The sequence below is a fragment of the Chlamydotis macqueenii genome, chromosome Z (assembly GCF_036417535.1).
Source record: "Chlamydotis macqueenii isolate bChlMac1 chromosome Z, bChlMac1.mat, whole genome shotgun sequence".
Classification (NCBI taxonomy): domain Eukaryota; kingdom Metazoa; phylum Chordata; class Aves; order Otidiformes; family Otididae; genus Chlamydotis; species Chlamydotis macqueenii.
This window is the reverse complement of record NC_141593.1, coordinates 84072363-84094952: the sequence shown is the minus strand read 5'-3', so window position 1 is coordinate 84094952 and position 22590 is coordinate 84072363. Positions and strand designations below refer to the sequence as shown.

The 22590-nt window shown below is 54.1% G+C and overlaps 2 protein-coding genes across 2 annotated transcripts; both read right to left on the bottom strand.

Annotated features, from left to right (window-relative positions):
* Positions 1-3820: 3820 nt before the first annotated feature.
* On the bottom strand, positions 3821-9855 carry LOC147596476 (dynein regulatory complex subunit 4-like). Its single transcript, XM_086771428.1, has 11 exons — positions 9769-9855; positions 8302-8499; positions 7899-8105; positions 7552-7606; positions 6945-7150; positions 6504-6671; positions 6081-6167; positions 4882-5091; positions 4479-4544; positions 3984-4159; positions 3821-3872 (listed from the first exon to the last, which is right to left on the bottom strand). Exons 1-11 carry the CDS (start codon positions 9781-9783, stop codon positions 3821-3823), a joined length of 1440 nt encoding a protein of 479 aa, XP_086627554.1. The 5' UTR covers positions 9784-9855.
* A 6186-nt stretch (positions 9856-16041) lies between these two features.
* LOC147596475 (dynein regulatory complex subunit 4-like) lies at positions 16042-22076 on the bottom strand. The gene is made up of 11 exons (XM_086771427.1): positions 21990-22076; positions 20523-20720; positions 20120-20326; positions 19773-19827; positions 19166-19371; positions 18725-18892; positions 18302-18388; positions 17103-17312; positions 16700-16765; positions 16205-16380; positions 16042-16093 (listed from the first exon to the last, which is right to left on the bottom strand). Exons 1-11 carry the CDS (start codon positions 22002-22004, stop codon positions 16042-16044), a joined length of 1440 nt encoding a protein of 479 aa, XP_086627553.1. The 5' UTR covers positions 22005-22076.
* Positions 22077-22590: the final 514 nt, after the last annotated feature.

Here is a 22590-nt window from a genome sequence, read left to right as displayed (position 1 = left end):
TCCAGAGTGCAAGTAAGTGCTGCAATGAAAAGTTGTGAGCAGTGTTTAGCTGGAATTTCGAGTGTTCTAGGTGAGTAAAGAGAGGGTTGTGTATGTGTACGCTGGAAAGAGGAAGTCGGGCTGAGGGAAGAGAGGAAGTAGTCGCCCAGTCGGATTCTGGGGGAGTGGCAGCACCCCTCAAACTCTGGGGAAGGGGTGGTACAGCAACTGAGTTGCTGGACACGGAGTAAAGACAGGATCAGAGAATGAATCAGTAAATATGGGAGGAGGTCAGAGTGGAGGAACATTAAAGAAAAGCCCTTTAGGTTGTGTACTTGCTCACTGGAAAGATATCGTTGGGACTGGACGTACGGAAAGTAAGAAGACCTCTACCCAGCAGTGGCGGATCCATACGCCCTGCTGACTGTGATGACACCTGAACCACTTTGGCTTGCTGCTCCGGATTTGAAAGGACGCTTTTTTTCTTTTGCCTCCCTCTCCATGAGGCCAGTCAAAATCGTTTGCATTCGAATGGGAAAAGACTGTGATATTTTGATCAATTTAATTACGCATAGGGAGGGGGGAAATGTGGGTAGCTAGGGTCTGGCGACCGGAAGATATCGCGCTGTACGGAAAGATAGGGTCTCTCTCCTGATGACCAATAGCGGTCAGTTTGTGATGCAAGCAGACGGAAATAACGTTGTAAACCTAAGCTATATAAGGTCGTGTTACCCCTCAATAAACGCCATTTGCCGTCCACCACACTGGTGTCAGCGAGCTGATGGACCGAGCGGCCTGGGGTTGGTCGCCGTGCCGTTCCTGAACCAGGTCGCCACGCCAACAAAGGCAACAGGAGGTAGTAGAGAAAATGTTAAGCCCGGGAAGAGGGAGGGGTGGGGGGAGGTTATCTTGTTCCCTGTCTCATTCTCCTGCTAGTTTTAGAAATAAATGAGTGTTTTTCCCCAAGTCGAGTCTGTTTTGCCCGTAACGGTAACTTTAAGGATTTCTCCCTGTCCTTATCTCAAACCTCGAGCTGTTTTTCCTTATATTATCTCTCCCTATTCTCTCGGAGGGTGGGGGGAATGAGAGAGAGACTGCGTAGTCTGGTCCCGATCGGGGCTGAACTACTACACAGCCAAAGAGGGATTATGGTTTTTCATAGGTTGCAGTACATGCTTACAATCATTGTTAGCATTTTCAACAGCCAGTTGTAATAGCAACATCCCTCTTGCATCATCATTGTCGAACTGCTGCTCGAAAGTAGCTTGCAGACGATCTATGAAATCTGCATATGGCTCATTAGCTCCTTGCAGCACCTTAACAAAAGATTGAGGTCCTTCGCCTTTTGATGCTGGGATTTTTCTCACTGCCCTAAGAGCAATATGTCTAATTTGAGCATACGCTTCTCTCGGGAACTGTGCCTGCAGGAGCGAGTTACTATAAGCATTTTCTCCTGCCAGTTGTTCATATCCTATTGGAATCTGTTGATTTAAATTTTGTAATACTTTGCACAGTACATCCTTCTTTAAAATCATGGACTGTGTAGGTGTTAACACCATTTTCATTAACAATTTCCAATCATGTGGATCCAGAGTATACGACTCTGCTTTTGCCTCAAGTAAGGGTGTAGTAAAAGAAGAATGTATCCCTCCCTTCTTTACTGTCCGTCGCAGCTCCTTTATAGCATCATAACTGAGAGGCTGCGAAACCAGCTGCTGATTAGCTTGATACATAACTGGACAGGCTAAAACAGTTTGCCAGTCACCATTCTGCATTGCCTCTTTTTTACGCTCTTCCCAGATACCACACATTTCAACATTCACAGCTGCATGACTAACATTCACATTTCACGGAGGAGGGAACAGATCAGGTTTCTTTTCAAAGTCTTTTGAACCCACATTAAATACATCTACCTCCAGAGAGGTTTCGTTATTAGCAAGCGCAGTATCAGGAAAAGAATTGATAGGTGAAACCCGAGGCAAATCTGGCACGCGAGACTGTGGTGACGACAGCGACGGTAAAAGCGTGGAAGCAGGGTGTACAAGTGCAGGTTGCAGGGGAACAGGAATACAGCACGGAGTTTTCTGCCCCGACCCGCGGCACGGAGTTCTCTGTGCTAATCCCTCCCCCCAACCAGTTTCTGGGGAGATGCCATTGTTACAGGGGGACACGCTTACAGGTTGAGGGTCTGGTAATGGAGATGCCGACGCCTCAGGCAAAGAAGAATTAGTAGACTCTGTTGAAACATTGTCGAGGGTTAGCATGATTTGTACCCAAGTGGCTAAGTTTTTGCAAGCTTGGCTGCAAAAAGCTGCTGCAGCGATTTTTTGAAGGCTTGTGCCCACTTTCTCCCAAGCCTCTATTTGAAAAGTCCCGTCTGCAGGAAATTGCGGATGATTTTCACGAATCCACTCTAATAAAGTCATTAACTGTGGGCTGGTAACAGTCCTGCCCTGCGTTTTCAGCATTTTTCCCATTACATCAATGCTTTGCATCTCATCTGAGGATATTTTCCCTCCCATGATTCCCAGTTGCTCACCTGTATGCAAGTGATGAGCGCGCTTTCTGATGTGTGGATCCTCAATCCCGGTTTCTGGATTCCGGCCTCTGGTTCAACTGGGCTATGCCACCAGTGCAGGCTTTGTTCAAGCCTCTTCAGAGTTTCCGTCCTTGTTCCTTTTGAAGTTTAAGTGCGTCCCTGTTTGGGCGCCATCTGTGGCATATTGGTGGGACAGAGTAACGGGCAAGACAGCAAGTGAGCCCAAAAGGCCAAAGTTTATTTTTACAGCAGTGTTTTATACTCTTTACCTGGATGCTCTTTGTCTACGATCTCTATTCCTATAGGGCAACTATTAGCACGATCTCTACCACCCCACTATTTGTCCAATTTGCTTCACGCTTTTGATTGACGTTGTAGCATTGTTCTTCATCACGTACTTCTTCACACCGTTGCTTCTCAGCATGTACTCTCGCTTTGCCCATTGTGCTCAGGTCCTGTTTGCTTTGATACATTCACCCCTATTCCCATCCGCATTACTCACTTTGCTGCATTTGCTTACATCGATACACTTGCTCATATTCCCATCCACTACAGTCTCCCACAAATGGATCACACCAAGTGGGACCCTCTGCAGTGTATTTGAACAAAAAGCCTTTACAGATTCAGCTTTCGAATACATGTGCATTACTATTCTATAGAATGATTGGTTCCAGTCTCCTCGCCCGGCCCGTCAATTCCTACGCGCACTCAGTCCTGTTACTCCCCCCATTTCTTTTAAATCAGTGGTAGGAATGAAGTAGAGGGTTGGTGAGTCAGTGGTCGCAGGGACTGATGCTGGCATGACCTTTTCCCTCATTTCTCCAGTAGCTGTGTCACCAAAATCGGGAATCAAACTCCTGAACAGCAATATAGCATTAAGAAGCAGCATTCTTTGTTGCAGCGCTGGATGCACGGGGGATCCTTCCACCCAGCATACATGCCGGTCTGAAAATCTGGACAGAATCTATTTAGTGATTTCATACATCATCATTAATAATTCCCTGAACACTAATACATAATCATCAGTTTTCCTGGAAACCATTGTAATATTCCCCACCCACTTGTGCATGCTCAGTCTTTTGAGTCAAGGGTCTTCTGGTGGTCTTGGGGGTTGTCAGAGTGGGCCCTCCTCAAATTCTCTGGCGGAACCCTTCCTTAAAATCTCCATCCGTGGTCTTGGGAAGGTCGCGTTTTCCTTGATTTTCTGGCTCCAAAGTGATGGCTCAGGGCCTATCTTCACAGCTGGGGTTTGAGGCCTGCCTTTGTTCTACCACTCTTCTTAATCACCCCAGACATGCTGGGCTAACTGCTAACAAACGAGATGTTGTAGCAGTTCTGAGACTCCGTGTTCCCTCTAAGGGCACATAGATTTCATACAAAATTTACCCTATGTGACTACAGTGAGCCAAAGGCTCACTGGGCTCTGTTTATTGTCGCGGAGCACCAATGAGGCCCTGCACGGCACAGCGGGTCCCTTCGCGCCAGCTGGCGCCAGGAGGGCACAGCGATGAGTCCCGCAGGGCCCTGTCCCAGCACCTGCCCCAGCACGGGGCTCGCCAGTGGCTTAAAGCCCAGGTTGTCCACGGGGATCCCAAAGGCTCTCAGCTTGGCCTCCAACGTGTGCAGCATGTCATTGTGTGCCTGCAAGAGAAGCGTCCCATGCTCAGCCTGATACCGAGCTCCAGCCCAGCACCTCCCTGCCTTGCCATGGACGCTCTGCACCTCCCTGCATGGAGAGGACCCCAAAATGCCTTCCTTTGCAGGGGAAACCGCAGCCTGGGCTGGCTCCTGCCCAGGCCATGAAGCAGCTCAGCCGGCCTGCTGGAAGTTCCCTTCCATCCACTTGGTGCAAGGCTTGGAGTAGAAATTCCCATTTCCACCCCACCAAGCCACAGCCAGCACCCACCAGGCCCCAGCCCTGACCTGCAGGGCTCAGGGAAGCTTCATCCCCTTCCCTCACCTTGCAGACTTGGGCTAGCTGCAGCTGCAGCTGCCTGATGGTGGTGTTCTTCGAACTGACCAAGTCCTGCAAAGGGAGATGGTGCATCAGGCAACAGCTACACGGCCCTGGGGACACGGCGGCTGTGAGCAGTGTGACAGAGTGCACAGAGGAGCTGCTGCGCAGCGGCCGAGCTGGCAGCAGGACTTAGCTTGCAGTACAGCCTGACAGGTGGCCACCGCTCTATGTCCTTCCAGCCAGAACTGCCAGGGACAGCCAGCCCCAGGCAGAGGTGAGGGACATGGATGAGTGACATGGCAGCTTCAGCCACGGAGGACGAGGGCTTGCATGGCTCAGGGTCAGCTTTCACCATAAGGCAGCCTCTGCCCTCCAAGGCCAGCCCTCACCGGGCCCCACACAGTACCTCCAGCTTGCTGGAGACCAAGAAGAGGGCATCCGGGTCGAGGTTGGAGGCTGCAAAGGCCTCACTGAGCTCCACATCCTTTTTCTCCACCATGCTGAGGAGCCCTTTCAGCTTGCGCTCTAGGAGCAAGTTCTTGAAGCCCGTCTTCTGCTGCACCTCTTCTGTGGCTTGGGTGAACTTCTGATAGAGCTCATCTCGCTCCGCCTGCACCTGCTCCCAAAGACAGCGTGCCTTCACACCCGGGCTGGCGGCAACCCCGGGCCAGCACCAGACAGGTCTGGTGGCTTGGCCCTGCCTGCTCCAGCCACGGCCTGGCCATTCCCCATGGCACCTGCAGCCCACAGGAAGGCAGGTGCTGGAGCACAGCTTCTCTCCCTCCCTCCCTTCATGGCTGGCACTCCCTCAGCACCCACACTTCTGCTCTCGCCTCCCCTCCAGGCCCGAGACACCTCTGACAGCAGAATGGCTGGATGGGCACTGGTTTACACTTCAGAGGGGGCCCCACAGCACACAAGGGTCTCTCCTCTCCTCGCAGCTGGCAGGAGTCCCTGGCTCACAGCTGGTTAAGAAGTGTCCTAATTAGGACACAATTTCTCCACCACAGCTTATTTTGGAATGCAATTAATATGTTGCTGCCTTCATGATGGATCGATAACAAGGCCTCAGACCAGTCTTCCTGTTCCTGAGGATTTCTGCTAATTACAAACAAGCTCTCTTCTTGCCTCCAGAGATTTATCTTCGCTGGGAGGGGGAGAGGCTGAGTCTGGGAGAACTCAGACAATGGGACTCATCCCGAGCCACTCCCGCATGGCAAACAAGGGAAGCAACCCCCAAATGCCAGCAGAAGGAGGGAGCGAGCTCCCACCGGGGGTGCTGACCCATGACAATCCCTCGCCACAGCTCTGCTCCAGAACTGCTGCTGCAGCCAGTGGCTCCCTGGCTGGGAGGGGACTACCTGAGCGTGCGCGCTTGCTTAGCCAAGTACAAGGCCAGGCCTGTCTGCTGAGCTGAGTGGAAGATGCCAAAGCTGTGAGAAGCTTCACTGGAAGTAGCAGTTATCTCAGGGCTCTGGATCAGATCTTCTGAAAGCCCTTGGCTAAGCACAAACTCTCTGCTCAGTCCCCATGACCAGCCCTCTGCGGAGGGGCCAGGGTTTTGGAGAGGGAAGTGGGATGCCCAGACCCATCTGCAGCTCTCACCTTGCTGAACCTCTGCTTCAGGACCTCGTGTTCCCACTGAAGAGCCTTCAGTTCCTTCTGGGTGAGTTTCAGATGGGCTCTGATGTTCTGCGAGTGGGAAGGGGCAGTTAAAAAGCACAGGTTTCTCTGGGAGGTGTGGGGGACACGTTCGGGCAAGGCAGGAGAGTGACCAGCAAAGAGAAATGGGTGAGAAAAAAGAAGCAGTACCCGCACCAACACCCTTTCCTCTCTGCTGTGGAGGCGACTCTACTTTCTCGCTACCGGAGTGCCATTTGAGATCGTACAAGCACCCAGCGAAGCCCAAAGGAACTCGGAGGACTTTGCTCAGGGATCTGGCCAAGCCGAGTGGCAGAGGTCACTGCTGAGCGGCTGCCTCCAGGACAGAGCCAGGGCCACTGGGGAGGGGACAGGGCTGGCACTCACCCTCAGGGCCTCCTTGTCCTTGTCATAGTTGGCCAACTTCTTCTGCAGCTCAGACAGCTGCTCGCGGGCCTGCTGCAGGGGCTCCTTCAGCTGCTTGTTCTGGAGCAGCACACGTGCCTTCTCCTTTTCCAAGCGATTCCCTTTCTTCTTCATCTCCTCCATCTGCTCCTGTTCTTGGAAACACAAGTGCCAACTCCTGGGGGCTGCCCAGGTCCTCAGGGCTTCCCCAACCCTCCGGACACCCTCCTGCTGCTGGCCCAGCAAGACCCTGTGCTCAAGAGCTTCACTCCTGGAATGGTAGCAGACCCTCGGGAGAGTAGCAGCACCCACACGGCCGCCTGGGAACCGGCCAGACCTGGGTGAAATCCTCACAGGAGCGGTCCATTGCTGGAATGGTGACACTGCAGGCCAGGCAGGCTGAGGCAGGGGGGCAGGCAGTACCTTGAGCAAGTCTATGAGCGCCATGTTTTTGTCACGCATATCATTGTAGTAGTCCTTGATGTCACGGAAGGCTTTCTCGTGGTTCCTCATCAGCTCATCAATCTGGGTGTTCTTCCCCTCCTCCACTTTGTGGACCTCGGTCGTTCTACACAAGTCAAGCTCGTCCCGCAGCACTTCCATCTTGTTGGTGTACTTGGCCTTGATCTCTGGGGGAGCACACAGAGAGCTGAGTGAGGACCTCCTGGAGATCGCACGTAACATGCCCCAGTGCCATTAATAGGTGAGGTGCCAGAGTGGCGTGTGCCACTGTGGCATCACTGGAGTTCAAGACACTTGTTAGCAGTGTCACCACAGCTGCCACCAGTGTGCGGAGCAGCTACACTGGGACCACGGAGAGCAGAGCAACAGGCGCCCTGCCTGCACCCTCTGGAAACTTGGGGAAAACTGTCCAGAACTCGGGGAAAACAAGCCAGAACTGGAGGGAAACCCATCCCCCTTTCTGCTCGAGGCTCTGCCACGGAGCCCGGCAGCACAGCAGAGCTCGGAGAAGCCTCCCCTGGCACACTGACAAAGGGAGGTCACGCAGGAGCTACGCGCACGGACTCACCTTTCACCTGTCTCTCAAAGTTGTTGTGCAGCTGGGTGATCTCCTCCTCTTGTTTCTGTTAGGGAGAAGCTACATGTCAGAGACACATAATCAAATCCTCAGGCAGCTGCATCCTGAAGGATTCCCTCCTGCTCCCTGGGAAAGGCCCCTGCTGTGGTGCCAGTCCCACGTTATCTCTGCACACGGCAGCTCATGGGTTCTCCAGCAGCTCTCACAGCTCTCCGTTGCAGGAGGGGGATTTCGCAGGAGCTGGGAGCCCCAGGAAGCCCTTCTCCGCAGCCCCACCACCTCCCTCTGCAGCAGATGCACACGGCTCATACATGGCTCCGGCCCGGCCAGGGACCTACCAGGTGCATGTTTTTCAGTGCCTCCTCACTGGCCAGCTCCTGCTCCTTCAGCTCCATTTTCATGGAACGCATGTCCTTCCTCAGCTCCATCTCCTGGGCCCAGTGATCCTTCTGGGCCCGCTTCACGGACAGGGTGCCCTCCCCCTTCAGCTCGGTGAGGTTTTCTTGGTGTTCGTGCAACAAGTGCTTCACCTTCTGCTTGTAAACCTAAAGACAAGCTACAGACTGGGTGAGGGGCTTCTGCAGGAGACATGTGGACCTGGGATTTTTATCTGTGACGCGTCTGGGTTGCATCTCACCCAGCTTCTCCTCCTCTAGCCCTTCCCTCACCTCCTCAGAGCTGCCCAAGGCTCAGACAGAGCTTGGGGCACTCACAACATCTCCCAGCCTCCTGCCCTCCCACCTTCAGCTCCACTTGTTGCTGCTCCTCCGCCTCCTTCATCTCCCACTCCTTCTTCCGCAACTCTGCTTTCTGCTCCTCCAGCTGCCGGCGGGTCATCTCCCAGAAGCTGTGAAACTTGTCACGTTCCAGCTGGAAATAGTTGCGCTCTTCCCGTTCCCGGTCCAGCTCCTCCCGCAGACGCGCAACATGCTTCTCCAGCTGCAAAGCCAAGGGGAAGAGCCAGGGAGGGGAAAAAAGAGGCCTCAGACAGACACCTCCACAAGACACCCGTGGCAAGCCATGTCACAAACCTGGCAGGCCACAGTGGCCATCAATGGGATGGAGGCGCGCAGGAGAGAAGGGGACGGGCCCTGACACAGGGACATCTGGGGACTGTGGGGGTTGCCCAGGGCCTGACAGAACCCATCAGCCCCTGGAAAAGGAGTAACACCATTCCCAGGTGCCTAAATACTACTGATTTGTAGAATCAAATCATAGAATCGTTTAGGTTGGAAAAGACCTTGAATATCACTGAGTCCAACCGTTATCTCAACACTGCCAAGGCCACCACCAATCCATGTCCCTAAGCAGCACATCTGCGTGCCTTTTAAATATCTCTGGGGGTGGTGACTCCACTGCTTCTCTGGGCAGCGTGTTCCAATGCTTGAGAACCCTTTGGGTGAAGGTGGTTTCCTCTCACCCTACCACTTCTTACTTGGGAGAAGAGACCCACAACCTCTCTGCTCCAACCTCCTTTCGGGTAGTTGTAGAGAGCACTAAGATCTCCCCTCAGCCTCCTTTTCTCCAGCACAGGACTCGGGCTCCAGACCCTTCACCAGCGTCGTTGCTCTCCTTTGGGTGTGCTCCAGCACCTCAATGTTTTTCTTTCAGTGAGGGGCCCAAAAGTGAACACAGCACTGGAGGTGCGGCCTCACCAGTGCTGACTACAGGGGACGATCACTGCCCTAATTATCCTGGCTACTCTCTGAGACAATCCAGGATGCTGTAGGCCTTCTTGGCCACCTGGGCATGCTGCTTGCTCTGAGATGTGCAAGATCTTTCCCAAGGAGCAAGGTCCCCAGCCCAGGGCCATCTGCTCCTCTGTTGGTAGGACACTGGGCAAAACAAGGGGACTTGGAGCAACTGAGGGCGCCGCGAGCAAGAGCACAGCAGGCTGCCATCACAGAGCTCCCAGCTGAGCCATCAGCTGGCTGAGCAGGCTGCCGGAGTTATGGAGTCGGGGAGAAGACAGGGAGGGCACAGGGCTGGAGAGCAGAGTGGGCCGGACCAGCAGAAGGGAGGATGGGACGAGGGGGCTGCTCCTTCCAGGACCAGTGAGAATCCCTCACCAGCACAGCTGGCCATCAGGCAGGGAAATGATCCTCAGCTGCTTGTCTCTGTCACCCTCCGCCACCTGTCATTGCCGGAGCCAGGTGCTGAGCTGGGCTTCCTAAGCGGGACTGGTGTGGAAGATGAGGGCTCTCTCACCTGCTCCTTGCTCATCTCCTGCGGGGACAAAGCATCCACCACTGCTGGAGTTTTGCTTTCTTCCCCTTTTTTCCCGCCTTTCTTTTTGGGTGCCTAAGGAGAGAAAGCAAAACACACGAGGTGTGTGCATGGCTCAGGTGCTGGGAAGAAACTGTGCTGCTCAGAGCTCCCACAGCAGCCCAGGCCACCAAATGTCCCTGCTCTCATGGCTGGGACAGGGTGAGGAGGGGGACAGGGAGCCAGGGTCCGTGGAAGGGGCCTGGAAGCCCCTGACAGCCTCCAGCACAGCCACGGCTCATACCCAGCCACTGCTGGCCCAAAGCGAAGCCCAGAATGCCCGTACCCAAAAGAAGGGCTCGGGAGCAGCATCACAGGCCTGGGCATGGCGCTGAGGGGCTCCCTCCCCAGGGCTGGGCCCAGGACAAGCTCAGGCCCTGCTCTCACCATGGCTGCTGCCACTCACACTGTGGTCTCCAAGGCAATGGGAACGCGCATCTGGAGAGAGGTGTGAGGTGGTCGGACACGCCCGTTAGCAACGTGGGGCTGCACCGTGGCAACGGGGGTGGGGCCTAGTCCAGGCCCTGAACCAGGTCGCCACGCCAACAAAGGCAACAAGTGGTGCCGAAACCCGGGAAGTCGCCTGGACGGGTGAACGGCGGCCGGAGCGGCAGGACCAGCCCGGCGGGGAGGACGCTCCCGGACCAACAAGGAGGATGGAAGCCCTTGTGAAGGTCGTATCACAATTACATAAGCAGTGGGGTATTGATTGTAAGCCCAAAGATTTTACTGTCGCAGTTGCGAGGCTTTTACAAATTGGGGTCATTGACCAGCCGGTGGATATTCTCCACCCTGAAGTGTGGGATAAATGCACTAAAGCATTAGCCGAGGAGACGATGTCCTCGGGTAGCGGGAAAAACCTTAAGTCGTGGGGGAAAGTCGTACAGGCCCTGCAGAAGGCCTTACAAGAGCAGGAAACCTGGAGGGCGGCAAGGGACTGTTTGTTAGTCACTCCGAAATTGGGAGTCGGGGCAGCTACGCAGACTCCGCACCCCCCAAACGGCGGTGATTCCACGGAGTCCAAAAACTTACAAGAGGGCGACACGCCCCCTCTACCCCTGAACCCCTCGCCCCCTCAGTCCCCAAACCCTGACCCGATTACGGAGGCACAGAAGCGCGCACTGTCCTTCTGGGGTGGGTTAACTGAGGAAGCCAGGGGCGCTGAAGCCCGGGCGAGACCACCACCTTATGCGCCTCATAATGGCGCCGAACCCCGGGGGGAGGGCGGGGCGAAGATGTCCCCGGTGGGAACAAAGAAGAAGCGCTCGAGCTAAGAAGCGCACACAAAGGTGAAGGGCAGGAGGACAAGAAGGAGAAGAGTGGTGGGGGCGACCGGGGAGGGGAGGGGAGTGTGAGTGAAGCGCCGACAGCCAATCAGAGCGGCCCGCCGAGCAGAAGGCGGGGCGAACCAAAACGGAGGGACAAGCCAAGGGGGAGGGAACGGCCCGCCCACCAAGGAAGTAGGCGGCGCCCAACAAACAGGCATCAGAACCCGGAAGTAACCAGTCAGTCGAGTTCCGACTCCGGAACAGCCGCGGGCTGGGGCGAGCGGCTCGTAACCGATTCAGACTCAGAGGAGGAGGACACGAGGGTAAATAAAATTAAAAGCAAAAATATCCCCAGCCAAAATAAAAAGGAATCGCGAGGGGAAGGAGTTCCTCTCACGGATTGGAGGGAAATAAAGATTGCCTGTGCGGATTGGGTCCCAACAGCCACGCTGGCGTTCCCGGTCCGGGTGGCAGACGGGGGACAAAGGGTTTACTCGCCACACCGTGGTTAACCACCCTGGTATCTACCCTGGGAGGGCCAGTCACAATGATCGTGTTAGCATTGGTCTTCGGACCCTGTATACTAAACAGACTCGTGTCGTTTGTCAAGAGCCGATTAGAGACGGTTAACGTCATGTTAGTGGAACGCATGGAACACCGATAATTGCTTTAAGGTTCTGTTTGTTTAGAATTATCCCTAATCGTTCCACATTTACCATCCGCCCAGCGTGCCTTACACTCGCTATCGCGAGATGATTACACAGTATTTTCACTCAGGTTTACTAACAGTATTAGGCTTGCCTTCGCTTTTACGCCTACTCACAAAGTGCCGTTAATCGATCTTTTTAAGGTAACAACTATTTTAAGATATATATATTCTTTACGATTGCTGTAAAACGTAGAACAAGAACAGAATATTTGAACTAACTTAACTATACGTTTAGTATGTTTTTATCCGAGATCACGGTGTACGTATTCTTGAACTGGATCCAAAGTGCGTCTTTGTAGTTGCGGTACGAATTTATTGTGTTCTGTCATTGTAGATTTCTTTGTTCCCTTGTAGTGGGACCCCGATGGCCCTGAATGGTATCCTTTACACCGCGATACCTCTTGTAAACCTGTGTTTGTTCCAGAGTGCAAGTAAGTGCTGCAATGAAAAGTTGTGAGCAGTGTTTAGCTGGAATTTCGAGTGTTCTAGGTGAGTAAAGAGAGGGTTGTGTATGTGTACGCTGGAAAGAGGAAGTCGGGCTGAGGGAAGAGAGGAAGTAGTCGCCCAGTCGGATTCTGGGGGAGTGGCAGCACCCCTCAAACTCTGGGGAAGGGGTGGTACAGCAACTGAGTTGCTGGACACGGAGTAAAGACAGGATCAGAGAATGAATCAGTAAATATGGGAGGAGGTCAGAGTGGAGGAACATTAAAGAAAAGCCCTTTAGGTTGTGTACTTGCTCACTGGAAAGATATCGTTGGGACTGGACGTACGGAAAGTAAGAAGACCTCTACCCAGCAGTGGCGGATCCATACGCCCTGCTGACTGTGATGACACCTGAACCACTTTGGCTTGCTGCTCCGGATTTGAAAGGACGCTTTTTTTCTTTTGCCTCCCTCTCCATGAGGCCAGTCAAAATCGTTTGCATTCGAATGGGAAAAGACTGTGATATTTTGATCAATTTAATTACGCATAGGGAGGGGGGAAATGTGGGTAGCTAGGGTCTGGCGACCGGAAGATATCGCGCTGTACGGAAAGATAGGGTCTCTCTCCTGATGACCAATAGCGGTCAGTTTGTGATGCAAGCAGACGGAAATAACGTTGTAAACCTAAGCTATATAAGGTCGTGTTACCCCTCAATAAACGCCATTTGCCGTCCACCACACTGGTGTCAGCGAGCTGATGGACCGAGCGGCCTGGGGTTGGTCGCCGTGCCGTTCCTGAACCAGGTCGCCACGCCAACAAAGGCAACAGGAGGTAGTAGAGAAAATGTTAAGCCCGGGAAGAGGGAGGGGTGGGGGGAGGTTATCTTGTTCCCTGTCTCATTCTCCTGCTAGTTTTAGAAATAAATGAGTGTTTTTCCCCAAGTCGAGTCTGTTTTGCCCGTAACGGTAACTTTAAGGATTTCTCCCTGTCCTTATCTCAAACCTCGAGCTGTTTTTCCTTATATTATCTCTCCCTATTCTCTCGGAGGGTGGGGGGAATGAGAGAGAGACTGCGTAGTCTGGTCCCGATCGGGGCTGAACTACTACACAGCCAAAGAGGGATTATGGTTTTTCATAGGTTGCAGTACATGCTTACAATCATTGTTAGCATTTTCAACAGCCAGTTGTAATAGCAACATCCCTCTTGCATCATCATTGTCGAACTGCTGCTCGAAAGTAGCTTGCAGACGATCTATGAAATCTGCATATGGCTCATTAGCTCCTTGCAGCACCTTAACAAAAGATTGAGGTCCTTCGCCTTTTGATGCTGGGATTTTTCTCACTGCCCTAAGAGCAATATGTCTAATTTGAGCATACGCTTCTCTCGGGAACTGTGCCTGCAGGAGCGAGTTACTATAAGCATTTTCTCCTGCCAGTTGTTCATATCCTATTGGAATCTGTTGATTTAAATTTTGTAATACTTTGCACAGTACATCCTTCTTTAAAATCATGGACTGTGTAGGTGTTAACACCATTTTCATTAACAATTTCCAATCATGTGGATCCAGAGTATACGACTCTGCTTTTGCCTCAAGTAAGGGTGTAGTAAAAGAAGAATGTATCCCTCCCTTCTTTACTGTCCGTCGCAGCTCCTTTATAGCATCATAACTGAGAGGCTGCGAAACCAGCTGCTGATTAGCTTGATACATAACTGGACAGGCTAAAACAGTTTGCCAGTCACCATTCTGCATTGCCTCTTTTTTACGCTCTTCCCAGATACCACACATTTCAACATTCACAGCTGCATGACTAACATTCACATTTCACGGAGGAGGGAACAGATCAGGTTTCTTTTCAAAGTCTTTTGAACCCACATTAAATACATCTACCTCCAGAGAGGTTTCGTTATTAGCAAGCGCAGTATCAGGAAAAGAATTGATAGGTGAAACCCGAGGCAAATCTGGCACGCGAGACTGTGGTGACGACAGCGACGGTAAAAGCGTGGAAGCAGGGTGTACAAGTGCAGGTTGCAGGGGAACAGGAATACAGCACGGAGTTTTCTGCCCCGACCCGCGGCACGGAGTTCTCTGTGCTAATCCCTCCCCCCAACCAGTTTCTGGGGAGATGCCATTGTTACAGGGGGACACGCTTACAGGTTGAGGGTCTGGTAATGGAGATGCCGACGCCTCAGGCAAAGAAGAATTAGTAGACTCTGTTGAAACATTGTCGAGGGTTAGCATGATTTGTACCCAAGTGGCTAAGTTTTTGCAAGCTTGGCTGCAAAAAGCTGCTGCAGCGATTTTTTGAAGGCTTGTGCCCACTTTCTCCCAAGCCTCTATTTGAAAAGTCCCGTCTGCAGGAAATTGCGGATGATTTTCACGAATCCACTCTAATAAAGTCATTAACTGTGGGCTGGTAACAGTCCTGCCCTGCGTTTTCAGCATTTTTCCCATTACATCAATGCTTTGCATCTCATCTGAGGATATTTTCCCTCCCATGATTCCCAGTTGCTCACCTGTATGCAAGTGATGAGCGCGCTTTCTGATGTGTGGATCCTCAATCCCGGTTTCTGGATTCCGGCCTCTGGTTCAACTGGGCTATGCCACCAGTGCAGGCTTTGTTCAAGCCTCTTCAGAGTTTCCGTCCTTGTTCCTTTTGAAGTTTAAGTGCGTCCCTGTTTGGGCGCCATCTGTGGCATATTGGTGGGACAGAGTAACGGGCAAGACAGCAAGTGAGCCCAAAAGGCCAAAGTTTATTTTTACAGCAGTGTTTTATACTCTTTACCTGGATGCTCTTTGTCTACGATCTCTATTCCTATAGGGCAACTATTAGCACGATCTCTACCACCCCACTATTTGTCCAATTTGCTTCACGCTTTTGATTGACGTTGTAGCATTGTTCTTCATCACGTACTTCTTCACACCGTTGCTTCTCAGCATGTACTCTCGCTTTGCCCATTGTGCTCAGGTCCTGTTTGCTTTGATACATTCACCCCTATTCCCATCCGCATTACTCACTTTGCTGCATTTGCTTACATCGATACACTTGCTCATATTCCCATCCACTACAGTCTCCCACAAATGGATCACACCAAGTGGGACCCTCTGCAGTGTATTTGAACAAAAAGCCTTTACAGATTCAGCTTTCGAATACATGTGCATTACTATTCTATAGAATGATTGGTTCCAGTCTCCTCGCCCGGCCCGTCAATTCCTACGCGCACTCAGTCCTGTTACTCCCCCCATTTCTTTTAAATCAGTGGTAGGAATGAAGTAGAGGGTTGGTGAGTCAGTGGTCGCAGGGACTGATGCTGGCATGACCTTTTCCCTCATTTCTCCAGTAGCTGTGTCACCAAAATCGGGAATCAAACTCCTGAACAGCAATATAGCATTAAGAAGCAGCATTCTTTGTTGCAGCGCTGGATGCACGGGGGATCCTTCCACCCAGCATACATGCCGGTCTGAAAATCTGGACAGAATCTATTTAGTGATTTCATACATCATCATTAATAATTCCCTGAACACTAATACATAATCATCAGTTTTCCTGGAAACCATTGTAATATTCCCCACCCACTTGTGCATGCTCAGTCTTTTGAGTCAAGGGTCTTCTGGTGGTCTTGGGGGTTGTCAGAGTGGGCCCTCCTCAAATTCTCTGGCGGAACCCTTCCTTAAAATCTCCATCCGTGGTCTTGGGAAGGTCGCGTTTTCCTTGATTTTCTGGCTCCAAAGTGATGGCTCAGGGCCTATCTTCACAGCTGGGGTTTGAGGCCTGCCTTTGTTCTACCACTCTTCTTAATCACCCCAGACATGCTGGGCTAACTGCTAACAAACGAGATGTTGTAGCAGTTCTGAGACTCCGTGTTCCCTCTAAGGGCACATAGATTTCATACAAAATTTACCCTATGTGACTACAGTGAGCCAAAGGCTCACTGGGCTCTGTTTATTGTCGCGGAGCACCAATGAGGCCCTGCACGGCACAGCGGGTCCCTTCGCGCCAGCTGGCGCCAGGAGGGCACAGCGATGAGTCCCGCAGGGCCCTGTCCCAGCACCTGCCCCAGCACGGGGCTCGCCAGTGGCTTAAAGCCCAGGTTGTCCACGGGGATCCCAAAGGCTCTCAGCTTGGCCTCCAACGTGTGCAGCATGTCATTGTGTGCCTGCAAGAGAAGCGTCCCATGCTCAGCCTGATACCGAGCTCCAGCCCAGCACCTCCCTGCCTTGCCATGGACGCTCTGCACCTCCCTGCATGGAGAGGACCCCAAAATGCCTTCCTTTGCAGGGGAAACCGCAGCCTGGGCTGGCTCCTGCCCAGGCCATGAAGCAGCTCAGCCGGCCTGCTGGAAGTTCCCTTCCATCCACTTGGTGCAAGGCTTGGAGTAGAAATTCCCATTTCCACCCCACCAAGCCACAGCCAGCACCCACCAGGCCCCAGCCCTGACCTGCAGGGCTCAGGGAAGCTTCATCCCCTTCCCTCACCTTGCAGACTTGGGCTAGCTGCAGCTGCAGCTGCCTGATGGTGGTGTTCTTCGAACTGACCAAGTCCTGCAAAGGGAGATGGTGCATCAGGCAACAGCTACACGGCCCTGGGGACACGGCGGCTGTGAGCAGTGTGACAGAGTGCACAGAGGAGCTGCTGCGCAGCGGCCGAGCTGGCAGCAGGACTTAGCTTGCAGTACAGCCTGACAGGTGGCCACCGCTCTATGTCCTTCCAGCCAGAACTGCCAGGGACAGCCAGCCCCAGGCAGAGGTGAGGGACATGGATGAGTGACATGGCAGCTTCAGCCACGGAGGACGAGGGCTTGCATGGCTCAGGGTCAGCTTTCACCATAAGGCAGCCTCTGCCCTCCAAGGCCAGCCCTCACCGGGCCCCACACAGTACCTCCAGCTTGCTGGAGACCAAGAAGAGGGCATCCGGGTCGAGGTTGGAGGCTGCAAAGGCCTCACTGAGCTCCACATCCTTTTTCTCCACCATGCTGAGGAGCCCTTTCAGCTTGCGCTCTAGGAGCAAGTTCTTGAAGCCCGTCTTCTGCTGCACCTCTTCTGTGGCTTGGGTGAACTTCTGATAGAGCTCATCTCGCTCCGCCTGCACCTGCTCCCAAAGACAGCGTGCCTTCACACCCGGGCTGGCGGCAACCCCGGGCCAGCACCAGACAGGTCTGGTGGCTTGGCCCTGCCTGCTCCAGCCACGGCCTGGCCATTCCCCATGGCACCTGCAGCCCACAGGAAGGCAGGTGCTGGAGCACAGCTTCTCTCCCTCCCTCCCTTCATGGCTGGCACTCCCTCAGCACCCACACTTCTGCTCTCGCCTCCCCTCCAGGCCCGAGACACCTCTGACAGCAGAATGGCTGGATGGGCACTGGTTTACACTTCAGAGGGGGCCCCACAGCACACAAGGGTCTCTCCTCTCCTCGCAGCTGGCAGGAGTCCCTGGCTCACAGCTGGTTAAGAAGTGTCCTAATTAGGACACAATTTCTCCACCACAGCTTATTTTGGAATGCAATTAATATGTTGCTGCCTTCATGATGGATCGATAACAAGGCCTCAGACCAGTCTTCCTGTTCCTGAGGATTTCTGCTAATTACAAACAAGCTCTCTTCTTGCCTCCAGAGATTTATCTTCGCTGGGAGGGGGAGAGGCTGAGTCTGGGAGAACTCAGACAATGGGACTCATCCCGAGCCACTCCCGCATGGCAAACAAGGGAAGCAACCCCCAAATGCCAGCAGAAGGAGGGAGCGAGCTCCCACCGGGGGTGCTGACCCATGACAATCCCTCGCCACAGCTCTGCTCCAGAACTGCTGCTGCAGCCAGTGGCTCCCTGGCTGGGAGGGGACTACCTGAGCGTGCGCGCTTGCTTAGCCAAGTACAAGGCCAGGCCTGTCTGCTGAGCTGAGTGGAAGATGCCAAAGCTGTGAGAAGCTTCACTGGAAGTAGCAGTTATCTCAGGGCTCTGGATCAGATCTTCTGAAAGCCCTTGGCTAAGCACAAACTCTCTGCTCAGTCCCCATGACCAGCCCTCTGCGGAGGGGCCAGGGTTTTGGAGAGGGAAGTGGGATGCCCAGACCCATCTGCAGCTCTCACCTTGCTGAACCTCTGCTTCAGGACCTCGTGTTCCCACTGAAGAGCCTTCAGTTCCTTCTGGGTGAGTTTCAGATGGGCTCTGATGTTCTGCGAGTGGGAAGGGGCAGTTAAAAAGCACAGGTTTCTCTGGGAGGTGTCGGGGACACGTTCGGGCAAGGCAGGAGAGTGACCAGCAAAGAGAAATGGGTGAGAAAAAAGAAGCAGTACCCGCACCAACACCCTTTCCTCTCTGCTGTGGAGGCGACTCTACTTTCTCGCTACCGGAGTGCCATTTGAGATCGTACAAGCACCCAGCGAAGCCCAAAGGAACTCGGAGGACTTTGCTCAGGGATCTGGCCAAGCCGAGTGGCAGAGGTCACTGCTGAGCGGCTGCCTCCAGGACAGAGCCAGGGCCACTGGGGAGAGGACAGGGCTGGCACTCACCCTCAGGGCCTCCTTGTCCTTGTCATAGTTGGCCAACTTCTTCTGCAGCTCAGACAGCTGCTCGCGGGCCTGCTGCAGGGGCTCCTTCAGCTGCTTGTTCTGGAGCAGCACACGTGCCTTCTCCTTTTCCAAGCGATTCCCTTTCTTCTTCATCTCCTCCATCTGCTCCTGTTCTTGGAAACACAAGTGCCAACTCCTGGGGGCTGCCCAGGTCCTCAGGGCTTCCCCAACCCTCCGGACACCCTCCTGCTGCTGGCCCAGCAAGACCCTGTGCTCAAGAGCTTCACTCCTGGAATGGCAGCAGACCCTCGGGAGAGTAGCAGCACCCACACGGCCGCCTGGGAACCGGCCAGACCTGGGTGAAATCCTCACAGGAGCGGTCCATTGCTGGAATGGTGACACTGCAGGCCAGGCAGGCTGAGGCAGGGGGGCAGGCAGTACCTTGAGCAAGTCTATGAGCGCCATGTTTTTGTCACGCATATCATTGTAGTAGTCCTTGATGTCACGGAAGGCTTTCTCGTGGTTCCTCATCAGCTCATCAATCTGGGTGTTCTTCCCCTCCTCCACTTTGTGGACCTCGGTCGTTCTACACAAGTCAAGCTCGTCCCGCAGCACTTCCATCTTGTTGGTGTACTTGGCCTTGATCTCTGGGGGAGCACACAGAGAGCTGAGTGAGGACCTCCTGGAGATCGCACGTAACATGCCCCAGTGCCATTAATAGGTGAGGTGCCAGAGTGGCGTGTGCCACTGTGGCATCACTGGAGTTCAAGACACTTGTTAGCAGTGTCACCACAGCTGCCACCAGTGTGCGGAGCAGCTACACTGGGACCACGGAGAGCAGAGCAACAGGCGCCCTGCCTGCACCCTCTGGAAACTTGGGGAAAACTGTCCAGAACTCGGGGAAAACAAGCCAGAACTGGAGGGAAACCCATCCCCCTTTCTGCTCGAGGCTCTGCCACGGAGCCCGGCAGCACAGCAGAGCTCGGAGAAGCCTCCCCTGGCACACTGACAAAGGGAGGTCACGCAGGAGCTACGCGCACGGACTCACCTTTCACCTGTCTCTCAAAGTTGTTGTGCAGCTGGGTGATCTCCTCCTCTTGTTTCTGTTAGGGAGAAGCTACATGTCAGAGACACATAATCAAATCCTCAGGCAGCTGCATCCTGAAGGATTCCCTCCTGCTCCCTGGGAAAGGCCCCTGCTGTGGTGCCAGTCCCACGTTATCTCTGCACACGGCAGCTCATGGGTTCTCCAGCAGCTCTCACAGCTCTCCGTTGCAGGAGGGGGATTTCGCAGGAGCTGGGAGCCCCAGGAAGCCCTTCTCCGCAGCCCCACCACCTCCCTCTGCAGCAGATGCACACGGCTCATACATGGCTCCGGCCCGGCCAGGGACCTACCAGGTGCATGTTTTTCAGTGCCTCCTCACTGGCCAGCTCCTGCTCCTTCAGCTCCATTTTCATGGAACGCATGTCCTTCCTCAGCTCCATCTCCTGGGCCCAGTGATCCTTCTGGGCCCGCTTCACGGACAGGGTGCCCTCCCCCTTCAGCTCGGTGAGGTTTTCTTGGTGTTCGTGCAACAAGTGCTTCACCTTCTGCTTGTAAACCTAAAGACAAGCTACAGACTGGGTGAGGGGCTTCTGCAGGAGACATGTGGACCTGGGATTTTTATCTGTGACGCGTCTGGGTTGCATCTCACCCAGCTTCTCCTCCTCTAGCCCTTCCCTCACCTCCTCAGAGCTGCCCAAGGCTCAGACAGAGCTTGGGGCACTCACAACATCTCCCAGCCTCCTGCCCTCCCACCTTCAGCTCCACTTGTTGCTGCTCCTCCGCCTCCTTCATCTCCCACTCCTTCTTCCGCAACTCTGCTTTCTGCTCCTCCAGCTGCCGGCGGGTCATCTCCCAGAAGCTGTGAAACTTGTCACGTTCCAGCTGGAAATAGTTGCGCTCTTCCCGTTCCCGGTCCAGCTCCTCCCGCAGACGCGCAACATGCTTCTCCAGCTGCAAAGCCAAGGGGAAGAGCCAGGGAGGGGAAAAAAGAGGCCTCAGACAGACACCTCCACAAGACACCCGTGGCAAGCCATGTCACAAACCTGGCAGGCCACAGTGGCCATCAATGGGATGGAGGCGCGCAGGAGAGAAGGGGACGGGCCCTGACACAGGGACATCTGGGGACTGTGGGGGTTGCCCAGGGCCTGACAGAACCCATCAGCCCCTGGAAAAGGAGTAACACCATTCCCAGGTGCCTAAATACTACTGATTTGTAGAATCAAATCATAGAATCGTTTAGGTTGGAAAAGACCTTGAATATCACTGAGTCCAACCGTTATCTCAACACTGCCAAGGCCACCACCAATCCATGTCCCTAAGCAGCACATCTGCGTGCCTTTTAAATATCTCTGGGGGTGGTGACTCCACTGCTTCTCTGGGCAGCCTGTTCCAATGCTTGAGAACCCTTTGGGTGAAGGTGGTTTCCTCTCACCCTACCACTTCTTACTTGGGAGAAGAGACCCACAACCTCTCTGCTCCAACCTCCTTTCGGGTAGTTGTAGAGAGCACTAAGATCTCCCCTCAGCCTCCTTTTCTCCAGCACAGGACTCGGGCTCCAGACCCTTCACCAGCGTCGTTGCTCTCCTTTGGGTGTGCTCCAGCACCTCAATGTTTTTCTTTCAGTGAGGGGCCCAAAAGTGAACACAGCACTGGAGGTGCGGCCTCACCAGTGCTGACTACAGGGGACGATCACTGCCCTAATTATCCTGGCTACTCTCTGAGACAATCCAGGATGCTGTAGGCCTTCTTGGCCACCTGGGCATGCTGCTTGCTCTGAGATGTGCAAGATCTTTCCCAAGGAGCAAGGTCCCCAGCCCAGGGCCATCTGCTCCTCTGTTGGTAGGACACTGGGCAAAACAAGGGGACTTGGAGCAACTGAGGGCGCCGCGAGCAAGAGCACAGCAGGCTGCCATCACAGAGCTCCCAGCTGAGCCATCAGCTGGCTGAGCAGGCTGCCGGAGTTATGGAGTCGGGGAGAAGACAGGGAGGGCACAGGGCTGGAGAGCAGAGTGGGCCGGACCAGCAGAAGGGAGGATGGGACGAGGGGGCTGCTCCTTCCAGGACCAGTGAGAATCCCTCACCAGCACAGCTGGCCATCAGGCAGGGAAATGATCCTCAGCTGCTTGTCTCTGTCACCCTCCGCCACCTGTCATTGCCGGAGCCAGGTGCTGAGCTGGGCTTCCTAAGCGGGACTGGTGTGGAAGATGAGGGCTCTCTCACCTGCTCCTTGCTCATCTCCTGCGGGGACAAAGCATCCACCACTGCTGGAGTTTTGCTTTCTTCCCCTTTTTTCCCGCCTTTCTTTTTGGGTGCCTAAGGAGAGAAAGCAAAACACACGAGGTGTGTGCATGGCTCAGGTGCTGGGAAGAAACTGTGCTGCTCAGAGCTCCCACAGCAGCCCAGGCCACCAAATGTCCCTGCTCTCATGGCTGGGACAGGGTGAGGAGGGGGACAGGGAGCCAGGGTCCGTGGAAGGGGCCTGGAAGCCCCTGACAGCCTCCAGCACAGCCACGGCTCATACCCAGCCACTGCTGGCCCAAAGCGAAGCCCAGAATGCCCGTACCCAAAAGAAGGGCTCGGGAGCAGCATCACAGGCCTGGGCATGGCGCTGAGGGGCTCCCTCCCCAGGGCTGGGCCCAGGACAAGCTCAGGCCCTGCTCTCACCATGGCTGCTGCCACTCACACTGTGGTCTCCAAGGCAATGGGAACGCGCATCTGGAGAGAGGTGTGAGGTGGTCGGACACGCCCGTTAGCAACGTGGGGCTGCACCGTGGCAACGGGGGTGGGGCCTAGTCCAGGCCCTGAACCAGGTCGCCACGCC